The 25,668-nt window shown below is 43.8% G+C and overlaps 1 protein-coding gene across 2 annotated transcripts in view; it reads left to right on the forward strand.

Annotated features, from left to right (window-relative positions):
• Positions 1-24,608, forward strand: part of ALDH18A1 (aldehyde dehydrogenase 18 family member A1) — a 39,213-nt gene extending 14,605 nt beyond the window's left edge. Inside the window, exons 6-18 of one of the 2 annotated variants that reach the window (XM_045785013.2) lie at positions 2,416-2,568; positions 3,001-3,091; positions 6,506-6,630; positions 7,507-7,651; positions 8,764-8,837; positions 9,977-10,070; positions 12,948-13,168; positions 15,323-15,460; positions 17,179-17,374; positions 17,480-17,601; positions 19,850-20,036; positions 21,059-21,154; positions 23,602-24,608. In XM_045785013.2, the coding sequence (XP_045640969.1) occupies positions 2,416-2,568; positions 3,001-3,091; positions 6,506-6,630; positions 7,507-7,651; positions 8,764-8,837; positions 9,977-10,070; positions 12,948-13,168; positions 15,323-15,460; positions 17,179-17,374; positions 17,480-17,601; positions 19,850-20,036; positions 21,059-21,154; positions 23,602-23,783 (1,824 nt within the window). In that variant the 3' untranslated portion in view covers positions 23,784-24,608. Of the gene's footprint in view, positions 1-2,415; positions 2,575-3,000; positions 3,092-6,505; positions 6,631-7,506; positions 7,652-8,763; positions 8,838-9,976; positions 10,071-12,947; positions 13,169-15,322; positions 15,461-17,178; positions 17,375-17,479; positions 17,602-19,849; positions 20,037-21,058; positions 21,155-23,601 lie in introns of both variants that reach the window. The other variant, XM_045785012.2, reaches the window with a different exon arrangement.
• The last annotated feature ends 1,060 nt before the right edge of the window (positions 24,609-25,668 follow it).

The following is a 25,668-nucleotide window of genomic DNA, read 5'->3' on the forward strand; positions in this document are numbered from 1 at the left end:
CTCCTTTGCTGCCCCTGATGCTACCATTCACACAGATATTATTTTACATATTTGACGTTGTTATGTATACATCCTTTAAAGTTTTGGTCTTTCATTTCCTACTGCTTTTTCTCTTTCTCCATAATTCTTACAGTGTTATCCACAGTGACATTGTGCTATTGTTCCAAAGAGTCCTTGACTAAGTGAGCTGAAGCAGAAAGGCATGGACTTGTCTTCCTGTTGTCTGTAGCTTGGGACCCCACTCTCTTAGATTTTTTTTCCTGTTAGCATAAATACAATAGAAATCTCAATTTCTGTCAGCTACTATTACCAGCTCTCGTCTTCCCACAATCCAATGACAATTTCAGTCTCTAATTTTTTAAAAAAAGTGTCTGGAGCCAGGTGAGGAAACATAGGTCCAGTAACTATACTTTTGTTTTTTCCCAGGTATGATGCTTTTTGAGGGTTTGGTTTTTTTGGGTTTTTGGGGATCTGGGGGGGGGGTTTTTTTTTTGGTTCGTTGGTTGGTTTTAATGAAAGTAGCATTAAAAGTCACTGCACAACAGCCATGGCTTCTATTAATGTTGATGTGAAAGAGCTCTGTCCCCTTCAGTTTCCAACAAACATCCATCCATGGGCCCTTCTCTCTCAGACGTTTGCCTTCCCTAGAATCTTATCTGCAAGAAATCTTTGCCCTTTGTACCTTCTCCCGTGGTTTCTTGTCCTTAGTAATCCTGTTTTAAAGACCATTATCAGGGGCGCCTGGGTGCTCTGTTCTTTGAGCATCCGACTCCTCATTTTGGCTCAGGTCCTGATCTCGGGGTCACTCAGCAGAGTCTGCTTGGGATTCTCTCCCTCTTCCCCCCGCCCCCTGCCCTGGCTTGCGTGCATTTGCATGCTCCCTCTCTTTCAATCTCTCTCTCTCAAAACAAATTAATAAAATCTTTAAAAAAATAAAGACAGTTATCAGTGGCTTTTAGAAATCCCCACCAAGTTGTTTGTCAGGCTAAAGATTTAAACAAGTAGAGCAGCTTATTTTTTCTTCATAAAAATGAAATTGATTTGCATCCTAACAGACTGCCCTTCTCCACACACATACTTTTCTCTCTTAGGGCTCTTGTCTTTTACTCCTTCTTTGTTAAACTGAGCAACAGGTATTTTCACTGAACCTTTATACCTCCTGCTTGCCTATCCTACACACATGTTTATCATTTGACTTTTCACCCCCATGGCTAGAATCTATATGTTCACCTTTGACCTGGTCCTGTTTCCTACAGGACTGACTTTCCTGAAAAAGAGCTCATGATCTATCCTTAAAAACATATGCCCTGTTCTACCTTCCCCAAATCATCCAGTTTTATTCTGTATGTCAGCAGCTCTTAAAGGGCCTGACATTTCTGAAGTACTGAATAATTTTTTTACCAAATGAGTGAGTAGATTATTTCCCTTAGTTGTGTTACTATGTTGTCTTCCTTACCTACATTTTATAAATCATTAAGGCTACTGTAATTTTCTCAGTTACCATAACCAGACCCTAGCTCAGGGCTTAACTATGCCTACTTTTACTGTTTGGGTACTTCTTTCTTGACCATCTGCCTGCTGCCTTTCCTACTTCAGCCTGTCCCACATTGCAAGAACTTTCTTCCTTAAACATTAGAGGGTTTTTATGGAAACATTTATTTATGAGCTTCAGGGCTTATTACCATTAGTTTCTTGCTATCCTCAGTTACCTTCTCCTGTTAACCATTGCCTAATACTCTGATTTAAACAAGGAAGTGGGAGCTATCTGCCCACCCCCACACCCAGCTCTCCACTGTACCTTTGAGTAGCTTATGCTCATCTCCTCCCCGGAACTAAGATATGTCTAGCCCTTCTTTCAGTTTCTGACTGAAGATTTGCCTTCATAAACCTCTCAGGGCAATCCCACAGGCTCAGACACAGTCTCTGCTAACCACAGCCGTGGTCAGCTGCAGAGCAACGGTAGTAGCATAGCCCTCTTCCGTTTTGTCTCCTACACTTCTCCCAGCAGGGCAGACCATTCTTTTGCTCACTCACCTAATGTTTCATTGCCTACTGTGGCCAGCCCCTGAGTCCAATGCTAGGATACAGAGTTATTTTAGAAATTAACAGATGACCATCACTTCCCCCAAAGTGTATCTCTTTAAAGTTCGTACATAATTTTCTTACTTCTGTAAATAGAAGAGATTTCGTAGCTCTTTGAGAATTAAAGTACGTTTACAAGAAGTCTTGAGCACCCTTAAATATTCCAAGTGATTAATTTTTTCCCATCTCTAAAAGAATTAGGTAAGTATTCAGAGATGTGTGTTCCATTTCGATCTGTGTGGGATCCAGAAGCCTATAGTTTAACTATGTTGTTGCTGGGATGTTCATAATTTTCCTCCCTTCTGCATTTTCAATCCTTTTAATTACTTTTAGATCTTGGTGACCAACTTGGATTTCCACGATGAGCAGAAGCGCCGGAACCTTAATGGGACACTGCATGAACTCCTCCGAATGAACATCGTCCCCATTGTCAACACAAATGATGCTGTTGTACCCCCAGCTGAGCCCAATAGTGATCTCCAGGGGGTAAATGTGGGTAAAGTATTCCTAAGGGTTGAGCATGCTGGAGACTAATGCTACGCTATGCTGCATGTACTAACACCAGAAGTTTGGCATAAACAAGATGGAGAAATTGGGACAGAAGCTGGCCTCATGGAGCATTGGCTGCATAAGCTCTTCTGAAGTCGGGGGGGGGGGGTCTCATTCAACAGGGTGAGGTGCTATAGTGATTTCAGATGGTGCTATGAGCATGGCTTGTGTGTGTCAATGGAGAGAAGAGTGCATGTTTGGAAATGGGCTTGCCAGTAGGCACAGTGTTTTGCAGACAGAAGGGGCCTGTAAGAGCTGTCATCCGTGCACTCAGTCATTAATTTTGCCTGTCAGAACCTAGCAGAGTGCTTCTGTGAACATCTTGAGCTGCATAGTTCACTCACTTTTGACTTTTTACCTGCATTCCAGGTTATTAGTGTTAAAGATAATGATAGCTTGGCTGCGCGTCTGGCCGTGGAAATGAAAACTGACCTCCTGATTGTTCTTTCAGATGTAGAAGGTACAAAGTAATGCCCTTTCCTTTTATCCAACCTCTGTTTTAAATACGAAATGGGTGAGTACATGAATTCCTCTCTTTGAGTACTTCTGATTTTTTTTTTTTTTTTTTTTTTTTTTACCATGGACCATTATTTCTGAGCCATATGGTCTAACAAAAGGATTTTATGGCTCAAAAGAAGGTGAGGGAATCTGGGAGATGGAGTTTGAATGCTGAAATGTTTTCATTTCCAGGCATTTCAGGTTTGTTTTTTTAGAACAGCTTTTTACAGATATAATTCACGTACCACATAGCCCATCTCTTTAAGGTTTACAATTCAGTTTATTGATTTTTAGTATATTCATATAGTTGCTCAAACCTGACAACAATTTTAGAACATTTTTATCACCCCAGTAAGAAACTGCATACCCATTAGCGATCACTCCTCACTTCTTCCCACTCTCCAGCCCTAGGCAGCCACTTACCTACTTTCTGTCTCTATGGGTTTGCCTGTTCTGGACGAAGTGGAATCACACGATACGTGATCCTTTGTGACTGGTTTCTTTCATTTAGTATCATGTTTTCAAGGTTCATCGATGGACAGTACAGCATCTGTCAGTACTCCTTTCCTTTTTATTGCCAACTACTGCTCCACTGTGCACACGTACCAAATTGTGTTTACCTGTTCAACAGAAGATGGACTTATGCTGTTGTGAACATTCATGTCCAGATTTTTGTGCGAATATGTTTTTTGTTTTACCTAGGTGTAGAATTGCTAGATCATTTGGTAATTCTCTGCGTGTTTAGTCTTTTGAAGAAGTGCCATATTGCTTTCCAAAGCAGCTGCATCGTTTTACATCCCTGTCAGCTCTATATGAGGGTTCTGGTTTCTCCACATCCTTGCCAGCACTTACCTCTTATGATCTGCCTTTTCACTGATAGCCATCTGAGTGGGTGTGAAGTGCTGTTTCACTGTGGTTTTGATCACTTCCAGTTTTTAATGTAAATCATGAGACAGATGATATTAAATTGGAGCCACTTCAAAAGTCCAGGCTATGTGGACACCATGGCCTTACACATTCTACCCTGCTTTCCCCTTCCTCAGAGGGGTCCCTCTTGGTTCCAGTTTGACTCTCCATTCACTCTTTTCAATCTCTTAAGCTGTTCCCATTTTATATTTTGACCCATAAGGAATATGGTAACTGTGTTTAAAACAGGCCAAACCTACAGGATCCCAAAAGTCCCCCGTTACATTCCCAGGGGATCAGAAAAACCTATTTTGTTCCTAGCCCACATGCGAGGCAGGCTCCTTTAGAAGGACCTATTTTCCATTTACACTCCAGTAGTGTAAGATTAAGAACAGGGAGCTACCTAGTGGAGGCAGGGGGAGATACAGATGGATTGATCTGTCTTCTACCCATGTGGGAAATCTGATATATCATACGTATATGTCAATTTCTTTACCTATAAGAAGTCTTGGTACCATGTTTATCCACTATAAATTTGAAATCTCAGGACAGGAATAGCTAGGTTGGGATAAGAGTGAGCCACTCTAGAGAAGAAGGCTTTTCAGTTAATCAACGGATTTTTATTAAATCTCTACGATGCACAAATACTGTGCTGCGTGCTTTATAAATCTCAGTTTATTGAATCCTTATAGCAATCCTGCAAAGTAGATAGGTTAACTCTACTATTCAGATGAAGAAATTAAAAATTAAGTTCACACCAGTTAAATGGTATATCTAAAGTCACATAGTCAGTACTTAGCAGAGGCTGGTTTTAAAAGTAAGTCTGTTCAGTTTGAAAATCCACACTCTCCTCTCTCCTATACTGCCTGCAGAGTAAAGGACATGAGTTTGAAAGATCAATATGTAAAGCCCAATTCGAACTAGACTCTAGTAAACATTTTTAATGCAGCCTCAAACACCAAAATTGGTCGTCGATATGATAGCATATATCAGTACTTTTCTTGTTATTGCCAAATAATATTCCACTCTATAGATACACCACATTTTATATGCCTATTCATCAGTTGGTAGACATTTGAGCTGTTACAACCAACGCTGCTGTGAATATTTGTGTACAAATGTACATGAATGTACAAAGAACAGGCTTGGGCTATTAACCCTGATTAGTTATCCACTGAATGTTGATTTTTAGCACAGTATTAAAATTTTAAATATGCTCTTGATGGGTTTGAGAAGCTGCTATAAGGGAAAAAGAAGGGTTGGCAGAATATCAGAATGCTAGGCACTCCTCAGCATCTATGGAGAAGGTTTGGCATAGAATCGTACAACCTTGCCCAGGCCGTTTTTGTATGAAACCAAAACAGCCTCAGAATCCAAGCCTGTGATCTGATAGTATAGTGCCTTCTGGAAGACTCTAGCCCCGAATCCAGGAGCCGTGGAGGGCTGCACCGTGGTGGACAGAGGTGGTAAGAGGTGGCTTTTCTGGCCCTGTAATTGCTGCCCATGGTTAGCACTGTTTCATTCCATACCTGACACCGATTTCCTCACTCCTTTGACTCCTTTCTCCTAGAGAGGGCATGTAGAGCAGGGTCGTGTTAGGGATTTGGAATGATAAAGCAGAGAGGGCTGTGTTTTCACACAGGAAAAGCAGTAACTTAAACCAAAAACATCACTGCCCAGATGTCCTTGAGTCAGTCCCCAACCCTGGGCACTTCCTCTCTATATGTGTCCCACTAAGGCCTTAACATGATTCCATTTTCACAGGCCCATGATTTTTCTTTCCAAGATTCCATCTCGCTCTTTTTACAAGTGATATTGTGAAGATTTTTAATCATGGCTTGTACGCATATAATGTTTCATGTAACTCGTGATTTATGTTATTCTGTTCAGTCGTAAAAGGGACATAGGCTTTGACTCTGAATGCTGAGAGTCGTGTGCTCTTCCTGCTGACTCAGCCTAACTTCACAACAGCTTACCCATAACATGGGGAGTATAGTCAGTGGTTGTTTCAAAGGGTGCTGTGAGAGTTCATGAAAACCTGTCTCCCAATTCATCCCACTTGGAGATAGTCACATTATTGTATATGGCTGCTGCGTATCTCCTGCAATAGCCACTCATCCTTTTCGGTTACTAATTAATTTGGCATCGTAAGTAGCAGTGGCAGAGGTGAGGACAGCTGCCCAGTAGACAGTGGGCAGAGCTGATAAGGCTATGCTCATGTCATGATGCTGGCAAGCATTCATTCATTAAGCCAGGTTATATAAGTATGTAAGGAGAGTCCTCCTATTGCTGATTCTCAGCGGGGGTAGACTAGACAGATCCCTTGTTCCCTTTTCTGGTTACAGCTGGTAGAACACAGAATTCATCTGGATCAGTCACATGCAGAGTGGTTGGCCAGTGCCCAGGGGGTCTGTCTGAGGGGACACTCATTTCCATTACAGCAATATTACTACTCTTGTCTGCTTTTTAGGTCTCTTTGACAGTCCCCCAGGGTCAGATGATGCAAAGCTTATTGATATATTTTATCCTGGAGATCAGCAGTCTGTGACTTTCGGAACCAAGTCAAGAGTGGGAATGGGTGGCATGGAAGCCAAGGTATGGGTTTGATACTCTTACTGCCTGTAACAGATATAAAACCAAACAGTATTTTATCCTTTTTACTTTTGTGAGTGCTTGGGAGCTAATGGTTATGATCCTAAGCACATATACACTTAAATGTGCACGTCTAAATACGGGTTTAATGCATGTTGTGTACCTATGTTTAGTTGTGTCTGTGTATGTATTCTCTTTACTAATATTACATAGTGCATTCATGCTGTAAACTTGTCAAGGGCAGAGTCTATATGTTTTTCATAATTCATAAATCCTCTTTTATCAGCTCAAAAAAAATTTTTTTTAAGATTTTTAATTTATTTTAAAGTAATCTCTACACGCAGCGTGGGGCTTAAACTCACAACCCTGAGATCAAGAGTCCCACACTCCACTGACTGAGGCAGTCAGACAAATATTTCTTATGAAATCTTTCAGAAATTCTTCCCTCCCATTATTATTCTAAGAAGTAATACTCTTAAGATACAGCATCATATGTGGCAATGGCAGAAACATACAAAAGAGATACATAAAGGCTAAAAGAACTCAGGATCAGACTCTGGCCAAACACCAGACTGGACACTAAGTCGAGGCACAGTAGGTCAAGCGTAGAAGTTATTAGTCCCAGTACTAGAGAGTCTTAGAGCACTGAGCATAAAGGGTAGATTGGCTCATTGTTAGGCAGCACATGCTGAAGTTGGGCTAGAAAGAGGGCACAGGCTGAGTGTGTTTTCAGAGCTTCTGAGCTGTTGGAAACATTCCTGCATATACTTTGATTGCTCAATATCACATTGTATTCTCTGTTTTTGTAAGTTTAAAGTGTGGATGACTAGACCCTGCAAAGGTCTGAACCTCATGTTGGGATCTAACCTCTCTTATTAGGTGAAAGCGGCCCTCTGGGCTTTGCAAGGTGGCACTTCTGTGGTTATTGCCAACGGAACCCACCCAAAGGTGTCTGGGCATGTCATCACAGACATCGTGGAGGGAAAGAAAGTTGGCACCTTCTTTTCCGAAGTAAAGCCTGCAGGTAGGTAGTTCTTGATGGAGTCCCATGGTCTGTGGATGATAGGTAGCCACACCATGGCCTAGATGAGACTAAAGACTGAGTTCTCCTCTAGGAATAGAAATCACAAAATTGATGTGTTGATATCATGAATTCTGATATTGTTTCAGACACTCTTTGCAAAATTGGATTTTGCTTTGTTTCTGTAAAATTTAACAAAATTGGATTTTGCTTTGTTTCTGTAAAATTTAACAAAATTGGATTTTGCTTTGTTTCTGTAAAATTTAGCTAACCTGCTCAACTAGGCTTCTCTAAAAGCACTAGGTTAAAGAATATAAGCATTCTTTTTTTTTTTTTTTAAAGATTTTATTTATTTATTTGACAGAGAGAGAAATAGCCAGCGAGAGAGGGAACACAAGCAGGGGGAGTGGGAGAGGAAGAAGCTGGGAGCCCAGTGTGGGTCTCAATCCCAGAACCCTGGGATCACGCCCTGAGCCGAAGGCAGACGCATAACGACTGAGCCACCCAGGCACCCCAAGCATTCTTTTTCTTTTTTTTTTTTTTTTAAAGATTTTATTTATTTATTCAACAGAGATAGAGACAGCCAGCGAGAGAGAACACAAGCAGGGGGAGTGGGAGAGGAAGAAGCAGGCTCATAGCGGAAGAGCCTGATGTGGGGCTCGATCCCGGATCTCCGGGATCACGCCCTGAGCCGAAGGCAGGCGCTTAACCGCTGTGCCACCCAGGCGCCCCCAAGCATTCTTTTTCTTAAGAAACATTTGCTAGGCCCATGTTGGATGCCTAGAAACGCAAAGATGCATAAGACATGATATGTACTCTCAATTGTTCACAAAAATAGAATTTCCATATAATCTACATTCAAAAATGCAAACATGTTAGAGAATATAAGCCAAAGTGGAATTGAAAGAACTCTACAAGACATAAATTATGTTGTCTGCTTTAGAAATATAGACAAGTTTCTTGTATTTATGCCTGAATTAATCTAGTATATTCTTTTGCCATTTTATTGGTCTGAGTGACCTCCGGGAAACAAGCACACCTAGACACTGAGTGTTCGTTCTGTGCACATGCTGGGGTAGCTGTCCGTGATCTGATGTTTGCAAATATTCTTGCAGGTCCTACCGTTGAGCAGCAGGGAGAAATGGCTCGATCAGGAGGAAGGATGTTGGCCACTTTGGAACCTGAGCAGGTAATAACCCTAGCTAATAGTTCTGTTGGTTTTCAGGGTAAGTCATGCTGTGAGGTTTAGTGCACAGTCAAGCCTGTCTCCCCTTTCGTTCCTCATGACCCCACACAGTTATTCTAGTTATAGGTGTGATTCAGATTTGTTTCGCCTGTTTTCTTTCTCCAAATTTTATTTTCCCTTTTGTCTTTTAAGCCTGAAGCCTAAGGTAGCTTTTCATCTCTATGATGTTCTGAGCAAAAACATCATGAAAATGATGAAACCAAGGAGGCTCCCCAAGCCTGCCACATACCAGGCATGGAAGTGGAGGAAAACTGCTTATCCTAACTCATCCGAATCACCTAACTTACTTTTTAGATGCAAGCTCAAGAGCTTGCTCTCTAGTCAGGGTCCTGCCCACAGTGAAGTGGCAGACACGAGCAGTCTGGAAATGCAAGACAGTCAGATGGAAGCTGGGGATTGGCTTCTCAAGGCTTGTGTTGTTAAGGATGGATTTGAAAGTGGTGTATTTAGGTTTCTTCAAGGGAGCGCTTTGGCCTGAGAAAGAAGAGAATTTAAAATAACTGCAAGTAGAGAAAGGAAAGCAAAGGAAGAGCTTAGCTTGTCTCTTAAACCACCACCCTCTTCTTCAGTAATCACACTGATTTGCCACACTTCTTAATCTAGGTGGGTAAGGACTTAATCAGGCGTCCAGGACTGGGTTTTCTCCCTTTGGCTGAATTCATTAAATAAATAATTGTGTAAAAAAAAAAACTTACCTGGGAAATAAACTATACAGCCAGTGATATTGAGTTTGCGGAGATGGGTATATCATGCCGATTCAAAATGCTGGCCCCCTTCTTGGGGACAGATTGTGTCTGTCATTCATCGGAGAGATTAGTAGTGAGAGAGGAAGGAAAAAATGAGGACAGCCAAGCTGGGGAATGAATGATTAGAGGTAAGGAGATTTCAGTCAGTGGTGACCTTGGATTTAGGAGCAAGGCCTGGCTCATTCAAAGGAGTAGGTTTAAAGGTATGCTGTGCAATAAAAAAATAAAAAAAAAATAAAAAAAAAATAAATAAAAGTATGCTGTGCATTCTTCTTGGATTAATGTGTTTGCTTTTTTTTTTTTTTTTTTTTTTTAATGTTTTACCTTTCTTCCTAGAGAGCAGAGATTATCCATCATCTGGCTGATCTTTTGACGGACCAACGTGATGAGATCCTGTTAGCCAACAAAAAAGACTTGGAGGAGGCAGAGGGTAAAGACCAAGTGATTCAGAGTCAATGTTATGGAGGATTTCATTTTGGTTTTTGTTCTTTGTTTTACTAATAATTCTTATCTCATAGTCTGCCTAAAGACAAGATTGTTATAGAGAAATTACATATCATACATCATTTTTATTAAGAGATACTTTCTAGCATTCATTGGGCTTTTTCAAATTATACATACCATCTCAAGCTCCAAAGGGCTTTTTCTGTACCCACAGGTCATGAGCCATGGATGCTATGGCAGTTTCAGGACAAAAAAGAAAAAGATTGAGGACCCCATCATTTTAGACATTTCACTAATAGCAGCTAACACTTACTGAGGACTTTCCATGTTGCCAGGCATTGTGCTAAAGGCTTTACAGACAGGATATCATTTTATCTGTAAGCATGGTACCTTCGAGTTAGTTACTGTTTATTATCCCTATTTTATAGAGGAGGAAACTGAAGCACAAACAAGTTGTCATATGCCTAAAAACCATATGGCCAGTGATAGATCCAGGATTCAAACCCATATGGACTGTGCATATAAAATAGTTGTGGAAGTAGTTTGTGGGTTCTATGATGAAAGATAGTGTATCTCGTAGTTAATTAATCAGTTTGTAGTCTGCCCAGAGCTAGCAACAGATGCCATCCACAAATGCCCTGAGATGCAGATGGTAGAGTGAGTGATATGTCCGAACTCACATTGCAGACAGCTAAATATATAGAGAGTCAAGTCAGCCCTCAGTCTTTCTATCCTTCCTAATTCTCTATCTCCACCCTAAAAAATGGGGGGTGATTTTATGGGGTTTTAAATTTCCTTTTCTCTTGAATAAATGTGTCTTGAATTAAACATCCAGATTAGTGGTGTTCCCTTCAAAGAAACCTTGCAAGGCTCATCAACATTACTTTGATTTCTTAAAACATTTGGAGCTATTGTGTTAGAACTAACTTCCTTTAGAGGTTACATCTGGTCTTTTAAATTTTTGCAGTATTGGAAAGTCATAAAATAGATTTTTCAGAAATGGAAGAAATCTTGGATGATAATCTTATCCAGTTGTTTAAAAGTAAAAGAATTAAGATCCACTATGGTTAAAGCTTTTGCTCAAGGTCACACAGTTAGTTGGCAGACTTCTGACTTTTGGTCCCAGTTCTGTCTCTCTGGAAATTCATAAAGACACGCAGCAGCTTAAGAAGAAAGTCCTGGGTATACATGAGCATGGTGGTCCCCTTTGACTTGGTAAGCCCATTTCAGGAAATGTATCCTAAGAAACTATTTCAAGAAGAGAGAACCTCTCTGTACACAAAGATTCTTGGAGCAGGGTTATTTATCACCTTGAAAACTGCAAACAACTTCAGTGTTTAATAACATAGGTCTGGTTAAGTGCATTAAGCTATGTTAACTCAGTGGAGTTTTTAGCAGTAATTACAACAATTTTGGCAACATGGAAAACATACATGCATTGTGAGGTGGAACACTGGAATGTAACATTTAACACACTATGTTTAAAACTTGATGTTAACACATAGGGAGGGATGCCTGGGTGGCTCAGTCAGTTAGGTGTCTGCCTTTGGCTCGGGTCATGATCCCAGGGTCCTGGGATTGAGTCCCACATCGGGCTCCCTGCTCAGCGGGGAGCCTGCTCCTCCCTCTGCCTGCGGCTCCCCCTGCTTGTGTGTGTACACAAGCTCTCTCTCTGATAGATAAATTAATTAATTAATTAATTAATTAAAATCTTTAAGAAAACACATAGGGAAAAGTGAAAAAATGGATTGATGTATCAGTAAAATGATGATTTACCTTTTTTCTTTTTTTTTTTTTTAAGATTTTATTTATTTATTTGACAGAGATAGAGACAGCCAGCGAGAGAGGGAACACAAGCAGGGGGAGTGGGAGAGGAAGAAGCAGGCTCACAGCGAGCCTGATGTGGGGCTCGATCCCACAATGCCGGGATCACGCCCTGAGCCAAAGGCAGACGCTTAACCGCTGTGCCACCAGGCACCCCCGCTGTGCCACCCAGGCGCCCCTACCTTTTTTCTTAATAGTGTTGGTTCCTCCCCTCCTAAGTAGAAAACTTTTTATTATTTTACCTTGGTGGGTGTGACTATAAAAAAGAAAGGGAAATTTTTCATCATCTCATCTCAACATTAACCATAGTAATGATTTGTGATGTGTTTCCAGGTGATTTTCCTGGTGTGTATGCATGTGTGTTAGGAATATGTGTGTCTTTGTATGTAGAGAGAATCACAGCATGCAAATGGTTGTATTTAAATTTAAAGAAAATGTCATATGTGAAATTATCAGAATTCTATTTAAGTTTTTATTTCAAAAGAAAACATCTTTATTGCTTCTGATTATAAAAATAAGTCATTACAAAAAAATAATGCAGAAAGAGAGATCATCAGCAGACATCTCCATGTGCACATGCATATATGCAAAATTTGATGAATAGGATCTTATGCATGCTTTTTTGTGGTTTTGCCTTTTTCACAAACTATATCCTGGACAGCTTTCCCTATCAGTACATATAGATATATTATTTGTAATAACTGCATTGTAGCTCATCGTCTAAATTTTTAAGTTGAATTTGATTCTTTCTATTGTAAAAATGCTGTGACAAGTATCCTCATTACATGCAAGTTTGCTAGTGCAAATGACAGATTTCAGGAGCTGAAGTTGCTGGCACAATGGCTATTGGTGTACGTGCTTTTCCATGACAAACTATCCTGCCAAAAGCCCCCTAAAGAAGCTGTATAAGTGGCATGTCACTGTCTTCTCAAGACCCCCTAAGTTCGTGTCTGTTCCTAACACAGTGCAGTGTGTTCAGTAAAGCAGCTGCAGCCTGCCCAGAGCTGCTCCTTTATCTTGTGCTCTTCACACCTCTTAGGGAGACTCGCAGCTCCCCTGCTGAAACGCCTGAGCCTCTCCACATCCAAATTGAATAGCCTGGCCATTGGTCTGCGACAAATTGCAGCCTCCTCACAGGATAGCGTGGGGCGTGTTCTGCGCCGAACCCGAATTGCCAAAAATTTGGAACTAGAACAAGTGACTGTCCCAATTGGAGTCCTGCTGGTCATCTTTGAGTCCCGCCCTGACTGTCTGCCTCAGGTATGTGCCTGTCATTGGGGTAGGGGAAGAATGTATTTTCAGGACTGGAAATAAGTCTCCCATGGATAGTTTTCTTTTTTGTCTTTTTTTTGGTGAGAAAATCTTACCTTTTTTTCTCCCCCAAAGATAATTTTTGCGACTTTTCAGGTTTTAAAGTAATTTATGTTACTGATTCTTCCAGCCATTCTAAAGTAGGTATTCATATGTACATTTTACAGTTGAAGAAACTGAAGCTTATAGAAGTTACTATTCCTGTCACTTGTAAAGCGTGGAGCTGTAACCTGAGCCCAGATGAAACTTCATGGCACAATGCAGAAGCACATTTCTGTGTCTTAGCTCACTGGGGTACTTTGTTCCCTGACCACTTCTAGCTTCCTGCAAGATCATTCATCTACTACCTGGTTTTGCCCATGTGAAAAAGACCCCTTTATTGTTAGTGTCACAGATGGTCTCCTGTAGGTAAATCTCTCAGGAAAAAGAACTTTCAGTAGTTCATGGGAACTAAAATGCAACCCACTTTAAGGAAATTGACATATCACTGTCTAATGTTGAGAAACTATGTGTTAAAAGATTCTTCTAAGCAGCCATGCCTTGATTTATAAGGTGGCATTAGAGGGTTGCCCCACTGGTTACCCACTCTCCCAGAAATCTGGGACCATTTTCCCACCATTCTGACCAGTAGGATGATACCGGCTCTTTCTTTGCACTAGCCTCAAAGTCTCAAAGAGAAGTTCTACTTAAAAACAACAAACAAAAAACCAGCACCTCTTTACTATAGGGCATAGAGTGAACATGGGAGTCTGACATGCTTTGTGGTAAATACTTCCTGACGTGACCTAAAACAAGCTTGTTCATCAAGGACTCCCATTCCATCAGGGTCTGTCCTCAGGCCCTGGCTGGTGCTGGCACACTGCCCCCTTTGGCCACACACCTGTTTGCAGAGATACTCCAGTGAAAACTGTAGAACCCTAATCTGCTAGTAGGAATGGGTCCATGACATTTCTCTGCTACTTTTCTCCTATACTTGCTGATACTTCACATGGAGAAAGATTTCTTCTTTAGCCTACTACCGCTGAGGTTCCTCCCCTGGCATCTTATCTCTGGATGGCATCACAGAATCCATGTAATCTAAAAGTTGTATGCAGTCCGGTGTACTAGTGCATTTATGTAGAGAAGGTTTACATTAATTTTATAAGGGGTCCATTAGCAACAAGAACAAAAAGGGATTAAGAACTACTAATCAAAATTAACATGTTCAGGCAAGGTTTTTAGTTACGTTTCTTTTATTACATTATAAAAATGGGAAGATTTTCATTCATCCCAAAAACATTCAAAAAGTTAAGCTTCAGGCCTTGGATGATCAGGTCCATGTCACTAGCTCTTTGCTCTAAGAGGATAACCCTTCTTCTGGGTGGCCTGCTTTTCACTGAGTATCTCTGCAAACAGGTGTATGGCCAAAGGGAGCAGTGTGCCAGCACCAGCCAGGACCTGAGGACAGACCCCAATGGTATGGGAGTCCTTGATGAACAAACTGGTTTTAGGTCATGTCAGAAAGTATTCACCACAAAGCATGTCAGACTCCCATGCTCACCCTGTGCTCCCTGCTTGAGCTCCTTTGCCAGCAACCTCTGCCACAGCTTGTCCAGGGACTGGTAGGAGCTCTAGTCTTCTCCAGGTTCTCAGCACCAGGCATTTAGAACTCTCAGAACAGTTATAGGGCCAGAGTAGGAAGTGGCTGGAGATGCCCCCCAGCCTCAGCCAAAGGCAGCTGAGCTGGCTATCTTCCACCATGGCCAAAGTGGGGAGAGAGCCATGTGACGCTGGCCACTTAGGTTACTTTGCTAATGATGCTGAGCAAGCCATATAGTTTAGTTCCTGAGATCGGGTGCTTTGGCTCTGGAGTCAAGGCTGCTAGCCCTGTCAGTTATAAGCTACGTGTCTTTGGCAAGTCTCTGGGCTTCAGGGTCTTATTTGTAAAGCAGGGAATAAAACAAGTATTTAATCCACTGGGATGTTGTGAATATTAAACAGATGAGGCTTCATAAAGTGATTAGCACAGTGCTTGGCACAGGAGGAGTGCTCACTCAGTGAGTGCTAATTGTTCTAATTATTGCTTTTTCCCTTTGGCTCACTGTTCCCCTCTTTGATCTGCAGGTGGCAGCCTTGGCTATTGCGAGTGGCAATGGCTTGTTACTCAAAGGAGGGAAGGAGGCCACACACAGCAATCGGATTCTTCACCTTTTGGCCCAAGAGGCCCTCTCAATCCATGGAGTCAAAGAGGCCATACAGCTGGTAGGTCCTTGGGAATGAGCCACATCAGGGCCAGAATGCCAGGTCGGGTGTTTGGGTGTTTGAAGCAAAGCTTATGTCACCTAAGGCCAAGCCATTTGTACAGGCAAGCTTGACTGGAAGAATGGCAGGTCCTGTGCACCTGCTCACACTGGATGATGCCAGAGGCTTTCTTGGCCCATATGGGTCTTCAGTGGCTTGGGAAGGCCACACTCATATAGCTGTGTCCTGGCACTATGATTTATAAGAATGTCTGTTAGTCCTTCATTCTTGGGGCACACTCCCCTAGAGTATGAGGTCAGGGTTCTGCTCACTAGCAGAGTGATTTAGAGCAGGTCAGATGAAACACATTTTATGAAGCCATCATGCACCATATGAATATGAGGTCATGCTATTATCACTATTGTTGTTATGCTCATTATTTTAACCATCATTTCACTCTCCTCAACCAGCAAGCGGAGTCATTGAACTAGACTGTAATAGCCAGAGTTTACTGAGCACCTGCTGTAGGCAAGACAGCCTCCATCTGTTGCCTCATTCAGTCTTCACAACAACCATAATGGGAAGATACCATCAGTATTAGGGAAAAAACAGGCTCAGTGCTAAAAGTTACTCACCTAAAAACACACAGTCTGTGGTAGAGTTTAGATTTGAACCTCGGCTGACTCCAGATCCTTCTTTCTCCGTGGAAGCCCACTTAACTCCAACATTCCAGGATTCTGCTGGCTGCTGGGACAGTCTATAAATCTGCTGCATTACATGCTCACTGACAAGAATTGGGTTTTTTCTTATGGCAACAAAGAAAGTGGAAAGGGCACAGATTTTAGGGCCTCAAATCCCAGCTCTACCACATCCTAGCTTAACTAGACAGGTTTCCTCCCAGCCCTCTCCCTACTGCCTACAAGTCTCATGTGAACAACTCTATGACTTTCCATGTATCCACATACACACATACATAACCACCAGCCGTATCCAGCTGTAGAATGTTTGCAGCACCCCAGAAGGTTCTTGTGCCCTTCCTGATCACTATGCCCCCTCATAGCCACTTCTTTATTTCCTTCACATTCAGTCTGTTTTGCTTATTCTTGAACTTCATTATAAATGGAATCATACAAAATACACTCTTATATTTTTTAAATTTTATTTATTTGACAGAAAGCGAGTGTGCAGGGGGGAGGGGCAGAGGAAAAGGGAGAAGTGGGCTCCCTGCTTGATCCCTAAGATTATGCAGGGGCTCGATCCCTGAGATTATGACCTGAGCTGAAGGCAGATGCTTAACCGACTGAGCCACCCATGCGCCCCCACTCTTTTGTGTTGTATTTCTTTCGTTCATCTTTATGTCTGTGAGGGTCATCCACAGTGTTACTTACCTCCAGCCATTGTCTTCTCTTTTTTATCACCATGTCATGTTCTGTTTACATGTATATGCTACAGTTTGTCCTTTCTTCCGTTGGCCACCTTTTGGTTTGTTTCCAGTTTTGGGCTTCACAGAATAAAGTTGCTATGAACATTCTCGTACATATGTATTTGTGTTTCTGTTAAATAACATGACCATATGGGTGAAATTAAAAAATCAAGAGGAGGGAAAAAGGCCATAACCTCAGTGTCCTGACACAAGTGCTTCATCCCAGGGTAGAGCTGCTCAGCAGCACTGGTGGGTGCTGCTACTTTGTATTTCATGAGGTCAGATGTCATTTTGTTTTTACTCTGTACCTCTTCAGGTGAATACCAGAGAAGAAGTGGAAGATCTTTGTCGCCTGGACAAAATGATAGATCTGATCATTCCACGGGGCTCTTCCCAGCTGGTCAGAGATATCCAGAAAGCTGCTAAGGGAATCCCGGTGATGGGGCACAGTGAGGGGATCTGCCACATGTATGTGGATTCAGAGGCCAGCGTCGATAAAGTCACCAGACTGGGTGAGCCAGATGGGGCCCCTGCTGTACGCAGGCAAGACACTTCTCAGATCCTCTGTGGCTCCACAGCGTGTTACTAGAAACAGTTCTTTGTCTTCCTTCTTTCAGTCCGAGACTCTAAATGTGAATACCCAGCTGCCTGTAATGCTTTGGAGACTCTGTTAATCCACAGAGATCTGCTGAGAACACCATTATTTGACCAGATCATTGACATGCTGAGAGTGGAACAGGTATGACAAGTCCCAGGACTCACTCGTCACTTCCTGTCTTCCATTTTGAGATTTAGAAGCCTGTGGGATTAGACCAGGAGCAGCTGCCATACCTTTTAAGGCAATTTAAGAAGCGGTATTTGTGAGCATCTGTTGTGTACAGAGTTCTGTGCTAAGTACACAGAGAGTAAGACACATCCCTGTCTTCTCACAGTCTGGTAAATGGAAGAAACCCATACTCAGATAGCTGTATTACAAAGTGGAATGTGGTAAGTGCTAAAAGAGGTCAAAGATAAGACAGATCACGTGGCAGTTCTGTTTCTGGAAACCTTTTATTCAGGCAGCAGAGTTCAAAGGTTGTTTCTGAACACACATTCCTGTTTGGATTTGATTTTTTTTTTTTTTAAGATTTTATTTATTTATTTGACAGAGAGACAGTGAGAGAGGGAACACAAGCAGGGAGAGTGGGAGAGGGAGAAGCAGGCTTCCCTCTGAGCAGGGAACCCGATGGAGGGCTTGATCCCAGGACCCTGGGATCATGACCTGAGCCGAAGGCAGACACGCTTAATGACTCAGCCATCCAGGCGCCCCTGGATTTGATTTGAAAAGATTGTGCAGAAATGTTTTCAAAGCAGAGATTTATATGTGTCCACCCCTCCACCAGTGTCTTCAATTACCAGTATTAATGTACTTCATACAGTGATATTTGGGAGTCAACAATTTGCATAATGTTCTCTTTGGATTATTTTATTACCATTTCATTGAGGTTGTAAAAACCAGTGCTGTTAAGTTTCAGACAAATGTATGTTCCATCTTAAATTACTAATTGCCAAAAAAAAAGATGCTCTCCAGGCAAAAATGGACAATCTTAAGTTTTCTGGCAGAACACATTGTAAGCTTTAATATCTGATGTCATGGCCCCCTTTCATAATTACATAAACAAGCACAGCATTTAGAGAAAGTGGCTGCTGGCATTGGTTGCTTTGACCCCAAGTGTGTGTCTTTTCCATTTCATCCTTTAGCTGTAAAGGAAGGCTCCAGTCAGCTTATAAATGGGTGGGTAGTGAGAACCTGAAAGCATTGTTTCAAAATGAAAAGGCACCCCACAAATTAAAATGGAGTTAGATCACATGATCACTCATGTTTGGGGCCTTCCTTGACATTATTGGCCTGTTTGATGGGCCACCTATGCATGCCAAACACCACACTGGACTGGACTAGACAGGAGGAAAATTTTCCTCTAGCCGGGAATAAACCTCCCAGTCCTCATTCAGACAAACCCATGATATCCTTGCTCATTTTCAAGATTGCCTTGAAATTCTCTAAATTAAAATCAATCAATATGTATACTTCATGTAATACCTTTGTGTTGCAGGAAGTAAACCAGCAGGGTGACTTGCCCAGAGCTAGGGCTCAGGGATGGGTTTCTTATCCCTGAGGAACATGGTTGGACCCCAGGCCTGGAGGAAGCGGGTCCCAGGTAAAAGGGCCTCGGGAACGACAAGAACAGGATAAACACCGCTTGTTGTAACTTGAGTGAAAGCAAGACCTTGGTCCCAAAGAATCAAGGCATGAACGCTGCCCTGGAGAGGTCTCAGAGAATGAAGCCTAGGTGGGATCAGACTTGTGAGGGGGGCCCTCAGTGACCAGCCCCCGATTCTTTAATTCCTCCAGCCAAGAGCACGATTAGCCCCAGAGTCTGTTGCTGAGCTGAACCTAGAGGTGGGGCCTGACTGACAAAAGTTGGAAGTCTGACAGGTAACAACAGTTTGAGGTGGCTACCAACTAAATACTCTTTTCCTCTGAAGCACACCTAGGACTTCTGTGGAGGGAAGGGAGTAGAAATGTATACGAGTCATCTCCCCCTTTCCATGTGAGTCCATGTCTGGGTCCCATATGCAGGGGACAGGATTTTTGTAGTCAAGTGTTTGTTTCAGTAAGATGCCAGCAGTCAAGGGCTTATGTCGATAGCCTGTTAAATGCCTTGCACATTCTTAACATTCAAAGGCTTCCTGCTTAAATCCCTGCTCCAGTTTTACTGAGGGCCCCTTGCTGGCAAGTGGCCAGTTGGCATTTTCAAAAGCAGAGCATCCTGGAGGGTGTTGGGCTGCTTCTAAAAGTGAGACAGGGTTGGTTTAACCGTCTGCCCCAGCAGCCACAGGCTCCGTGCCTTCAGGCTCATCCGGCTGTTTGGTCCTAGCGGAAGAAGTGCGAGCTGGCTTCCTGCTGCTGTGTTTATGTTTTCACCCCTCGACTTCCTCTGTTCCAGGTGAAAATTCACGCAGGCCCCAAGTTCGCCTCCTACCTGACCTTCAGCCCCTCTGAAGTAAAGTCCCTCCGAACGGAGTATGGGGACCTGGAATTGTGCATTGAAGTGGTGGACAGCATCCAGGAGGCCATCGACCACATCCACAAGTACGGCAGCTCGCATACAGATGTCATCGTCACAGAGAATGGTCAGTGCGCACATACACACATCCCTCAGGCGTACGGTGCCTGCTTTTTCCGCCTTGGTCTCCATGGGGTCCTGCTCCTCTCAGCCCCTCTGGCTGCAGGAAAACATAGTCCGAATAGACTAACGATAATGCATGGCATCGGTTGTATTTGTGGGTTTGATGAGTGCTCTCCCATCTGCTGCCTCGTATTGTTACAGCGGCCCCGGGGGAGGAGGCAGGGAAGAGATGGTTAGCTATACTCTGGAGATGACTCACTCTGTGTCACAGGGATTACCATATAATCCAGACAGCAGTCTCTCCAGGCTACTGGAATAAGCCCGTTTACAGCTGAGGAAACCCAGGCTCAGGAGGTTGAGGGCAGAAGCAGCTCTCCACACACATTCATTCGTTGCACAGATATGTACCAAGAGACTGCCGAGGTGTCAGGCACTGGAGGCCCAGCAGGAAAGGCAGCCAGTAGGTCCCCTCAAGGGATCTACAGTCGGTTTATTGGGGAGTCCCAACACCACTAATAATAATAGCTAATGTGTTTATGGAGAACTTACATGTGCTGGGCTCTGGGGTAAGTGCTCTATGGATGTCAAGTCCTTTTATCCTCCATACAACCCTGTGAGCTAGATAAAATTGTCAGTCCCCAATTCGCTCAGGTACAGAGAGGTTCAGAAACCTGCCCAAGTTCACCCAGCTAGTGGGCATGGAATTGGAATTCAGACTTGGGCATTCTGGTTCCGGAGCCTTATAAAGAGATAGTATAGTCAGGCCATTGCAGCATTAAGGGTATGTTTACAGGGGGAGATCTGGATTCCAACCCAGTCTTTCCCAGACAACTACTCTTTTCATAACAGGGACTGATGAAGCTAGTTAGCCTTCTTTCTCTTCAGATTTTCACAAGTCTGCATGTTTAATGTGGAGAAGCTCTTCAGGGGCCTGGGCCAAGGCCTGATCAGCCCCGAGTGTGTGACTAGAAGGAGGGATATTTTCCATGGGTCACCCTAACTCGGTGTCTTCTGTTTATGCTGCAGAGAAAACAGCGGAGTTCTTTCTCCAGCACGTAGATAGTGCCTGTGTGTTCTGGAATGCCAGCACTCGTTTCTCTGATGGCTACCGCTTTGGACTGGGTAAGAAAGATTCTGGTCAGGAGAAAAAGAGGTCCCTTTGTGAATCACTGTGTGGTCCAAGGAGCATGGTGAGGGTGGAGGAGACTCCTGTCCTTTAAAGTCACATGCTTGATTAAGATAAAAGAGAAGAATTGTGGGAGGGTGGTTGATGAGAGAATCCTCAGAGCAACCATGGGCCGGGAGAAGTCCTGTGCCCTAAGCATTTTGTGTATGAAGAAGGTAGGTACTTGCTTTTCTTTTTCATAGATCTTTGAGATTCAGAGAAGTGAAGTAATTTGCCCAGAGCCCCCCCCCAGCTGTCTCTCAGACCCACACTTGTACAAATCCAGAGGCTGGGTTGCTCCCATGGTATAGGCAGAGCACAGCATTCCTATGTGCACGGGTCGTGACAGGAGTGCCAAGGTCCCTCGGGAGCTGTTGTAGACTCCTTCAAAGAGACAAAGCCAGGTTGCCTGAAAGGTGGGATTCCCCATGAGGACAGGACAAAAGAAGGCTTTAATACGTATGCTGGGCTTAAATAGGCAGCATCAAAAACAAACAGGTAAGCCCAGAGGTGCAAGGTTTATTTCTAAAGCACACCTTTGAATAAAAAGCTTCAGGAAAGTGCCCTTAAAAAAAAGAAAGGAAGAAAGACCCTCCTTCTCCCCTTCCATCATTAGAAATAAAATCTCCAGGGGCACCTGGCTGGCTCAGGTAGAGCATACAGCTCTCAATCTCAGGGTTATGAGTTCAAGCTCCATGTTGGGTATAGAGATTACTTAAAAATAAAATCTTAAAAAAAAAGAAAGAAAGAAAAATCTCCATTCCCCAGTTTGGAGTTTTTTAAGACAGTCTTTGGTTTTCAGGGGTACCATTATAAAGAGCACCAATAGGCATTTATGACACATCTGAGAATTATTTCAACCACTTAAGACATTTTAATCCCTCTGAACTTTTGAGTAGATCTGCCTAGAAAATAGTTCTCAGTGAATTACTAAAGGTTGTTAAGGAGAATTTTACTCAGTTATTCTTGGTCATTAGACTCTTCACTGATAGTCTACCTGTTTCTGTTCTGTTGGGGTTTTAATTGTCACATCCCTTGCACTGATTTTTGTCTTCCATGTTGTTGAACAAGAAATAGCAGCGTACTTTTAAGGGCTGAGGTGTGCCTAGCTTTCAAGCAAAAGTCCAGGATGGGGGAAGAGCAAAAGACCACTCCGTTGTCTTTCCATCACGTGCTCAGAGCAAATGCTCTAACGCTGGTTGAGTCAATTCCTATGAAGTGTGTTAATAATAGTGAGAGATGGTGTTTATTGAGCATTTACATATTCCCAGCACTGTGCTGCGTGTATCACATGCATTGTGGGTTCTATTCTTTTCCTCGTTTTCCAGATGAACTGAAGCACGGGAGATGGTTCGGCCACGTGCCCAAACTCATGTGGTCCCTATGCTGTTTAACCAGAATTAGAATCTGGTGGTCACACTCTCCTTGCCAACCACTACTCCCCAGCACGTCCCCACTCAGGCCTCTGCCCTGCAGGTCTCTGCCTGCAGCGCTTCTCCGCCTGCCCCTCCGCTGGCTGGCTCCTTGTCATTGTTCAAGGTTCAGAGGAAAGGCCCTTCCTCAGGGAGGCTCTCCCTAACCACTCTACCGGTGTGGTGGCCCCCGGACCCACGCGGTCTGTCCCAGCACCCTTCCCTGCACTCCCATCACCACATGAAATTATTTGCTGAGCTGTTCTTTGACTGCCTTGCCCACAGAAGCATGAGCTCCAAGGAAACACGACCTTGCATCGGTTATTCACCACTGCCTCCCCAGGGCCCAGAGTGGTGCCTCTTACACAGTACATGCTCAGGAAAGTTGACGGACAAGGGAGCCCTGCCTCGTTGTATACCATGCAGAGCACCCAGCCAGATGCAGGAAAACCCCTAACGCCCCGAGTCTAAGCTTAGAGCAAGAGGGAAGGAAAATGAACATGTATTCAATATTTCATGTATTCAGTAACTGTCTAGTGAATGCCTATGTGCTAAGAATTCTGGGGGATACTGAGAACACGTCCCATCCCTTCCATTCCGGGACTTAGAGAGTATTTGAGGAGATGAAACCTCAATACTGGACATTGTTGTATACCTCAAAAAAATGCCTGCATGTCAAATTATGGTACAGTCTAGACACTAAGCAGGTATCAGAGCCAGCACTCCTAGTAATGTCAAAATGCATTTGGGATAAAAGTGCTGAGGAGAGCCCACACATTGTGTTTCATTAGAAGTAGGGGATTTGTTGTGATTCATAATGACTGGAGGACACTTTGAGGGGACCGTGGAACTCAAGCTGATCTGAGGAGGATGGAGCAGAGTGGGTAGGGTGAGAGGGTGCCACGTGGGGAGACGGAAGAGCTGTGGGTCTGATGGGTGGACAGGAAGCAGGGGCTGGGAAAAGCCACATCCTCATCCATGCTTTTTCTCAGGAGCTGAAGTGGGCATCAGCACATCGAGGATCCACGCGCGGGGACCGGTAGGACTTGAGGGACTGCTCACTACTAAATGGCTGCTGCGAGGGCAGGACCACGTGGTCTCAGATTTCTCAGAGCATGGAAGTTTAAAATACCTTCACGAGAACCTCCCTGTGCCTCAGAGAAACACCAACTGAAAGCATTCCAAGAAGAGCCAGGAAAGATTCAAGAGGTCTTCATAGCTAAGCATGTCTTAAGAATCTCAGGGGATGAGCCAGGTCTCATCTCCCACTTCCTGGAAGGGTCTGCCTGTTGGAAAGTGCAGCTAGATGCTTCTGGGCTCCATTTGGCTATGGCAGTCTTGGCTAATGTGCATATTCCATTTCACCCTTCTCTTTTTTAGTTAGAAAATAATCGCTATGAATGGGGACTTTGCTTAATTGCTGCAGTTAGGGACTTTGCTTCACATGGTCCAGTTCCCTTCACATGGTCCAGTTCCCTTTTTCCCCACAAAAAAAGGCAACGGGAAAATCACAGCCACTTTTACCTTTTTATCGCCTCAATGAGGTAACGTCTCCCCTGATGCTTTAGAGCCCATCGCACTTATGTCTTTCCACATTTCATCTCTTTACACTTACGCTCATCTTCAAAAAGGAAAGGTTTGGAATTTAGAAGAGGGGCAGCTCTTTTTTTTAGCATTCTTATCAGAAACAGTAGCAAAAATGGACTGAATCTTTTCCACTGGGAAGATTGACCTTTTATATTTATTGTGGAGTAAAGATAAAGCAGCATCCCTGATGCTTGTGCCTCTGCGGACCCAGAAGATTCGGCATGATCAGGGATGCAGTTGGAACCTGGAGCTGCGAGTCCCAGGATGAAGTATCTACAGCAATTATGCTTGAAATTTTTATATAAATTATTTTGTCATCCTACCCTTTCTTTTCCTCTAAAACAAAAATTAGGTTATTTTAATACTTTAGATTCTTCCCCCTTTTTGAGAAATAAAGTTCTTATGAAAAGCCTGTGTGCGTGGTTAAAGTCCGCACTCTCACTTGTCCTGGTCCTCTTCATCCTCTGCCCTCCCTGTGGCCTGTACATCCACTTTGACACACTGGCTCCTCTTGGGAAGCTGGTTGGAGGGAGCGTCTGTCTGCTGCATGTGTCCGTGGAGGCCACACAGGCAGATCCCAGGGGATGGACCTGGACTGAGAGAAGAGAGGAAAACAGGAGATTGGGTCCCAGGAGCATACGGACTGAAAACATGGTGATGGAATGAGGTCGGCGGGTATGGACAGCACAAGCGTGCCTCCACTTGGACGGCTGTGCCCCAGCCCCAACATCCTTCGGAAGACCCTTCCTTCCTCCCTCCAGCTTCTGTTTTAGGGTCCCTGGTGCCCAGCAGTCTGCAGTTGAAAGCTTTCTTGTCTCGTGGGGACCCTTCCAAAGAGAGAAGCGCTCACTGACATACCGCTTCTTATCCTCTGAGGTTGTTTTATGAGCACACAAATCACGGTGTCATGTGGAACATGTTCTCAGGCCAGCTCCCAGCTCTCCCTCTCCAGAACCTTACATGGTCTGGCAAGCCGCCCTGCCGGCCCTTTCCTCGGAATGGGGAATTCTGGCATAGCTTGCCTGAAAAGGCAATGAAGTCCTTCCGGAAACTGTATGGCAAATACCACAATCAGCTCCCAGGCAGACAACAAATACCCCGGAGTCGAAAATAGAAAGTGACCCAAGAAGGCAGGGACCCTTGGGGAAGACTGCACTGAGGAGGCAGGCCTGGATCCAGGCCCTAAAAAAGATGAGTCAGGAGCAGGGAGTGGGCTGAGCATTCATGCAGGGGACTGGCCCAAGCAGAAGTCCAGAGCTGGGGGTGAAATGCAAGTCTGTGGAACAGTGAACACACCAATGCGGGGCAGAAGTTCGTGGGGGGGGGCGCCTGGGTGGCACAGCGGTTAAGCGTCTGCCTTCGGCTCAGGGCGTGATCCTGGCGTTACGGGATCGAGCCCCACATCAGGCTCCTCCGCAAGGAGCCTGCTTCTTCCTCTCCCACTCCCCCTGCTTGTGTTCCCTCTCTCGCTG

The sequence above is a fragment of the Ursus americanus genome, chromosome 6, assembly GCF_024610735.1.
Source record: "Ursus americanus isolate L20-20 chromosome 6, mUrsAme1.1.p, whole genome shotgun sequence".
NCBI classification, from domain to species: Eukaryota; Metazoa; Chordata; class Mammalia; order Carnivora; family Ursidae; genus Ursus; species Ursus americanus.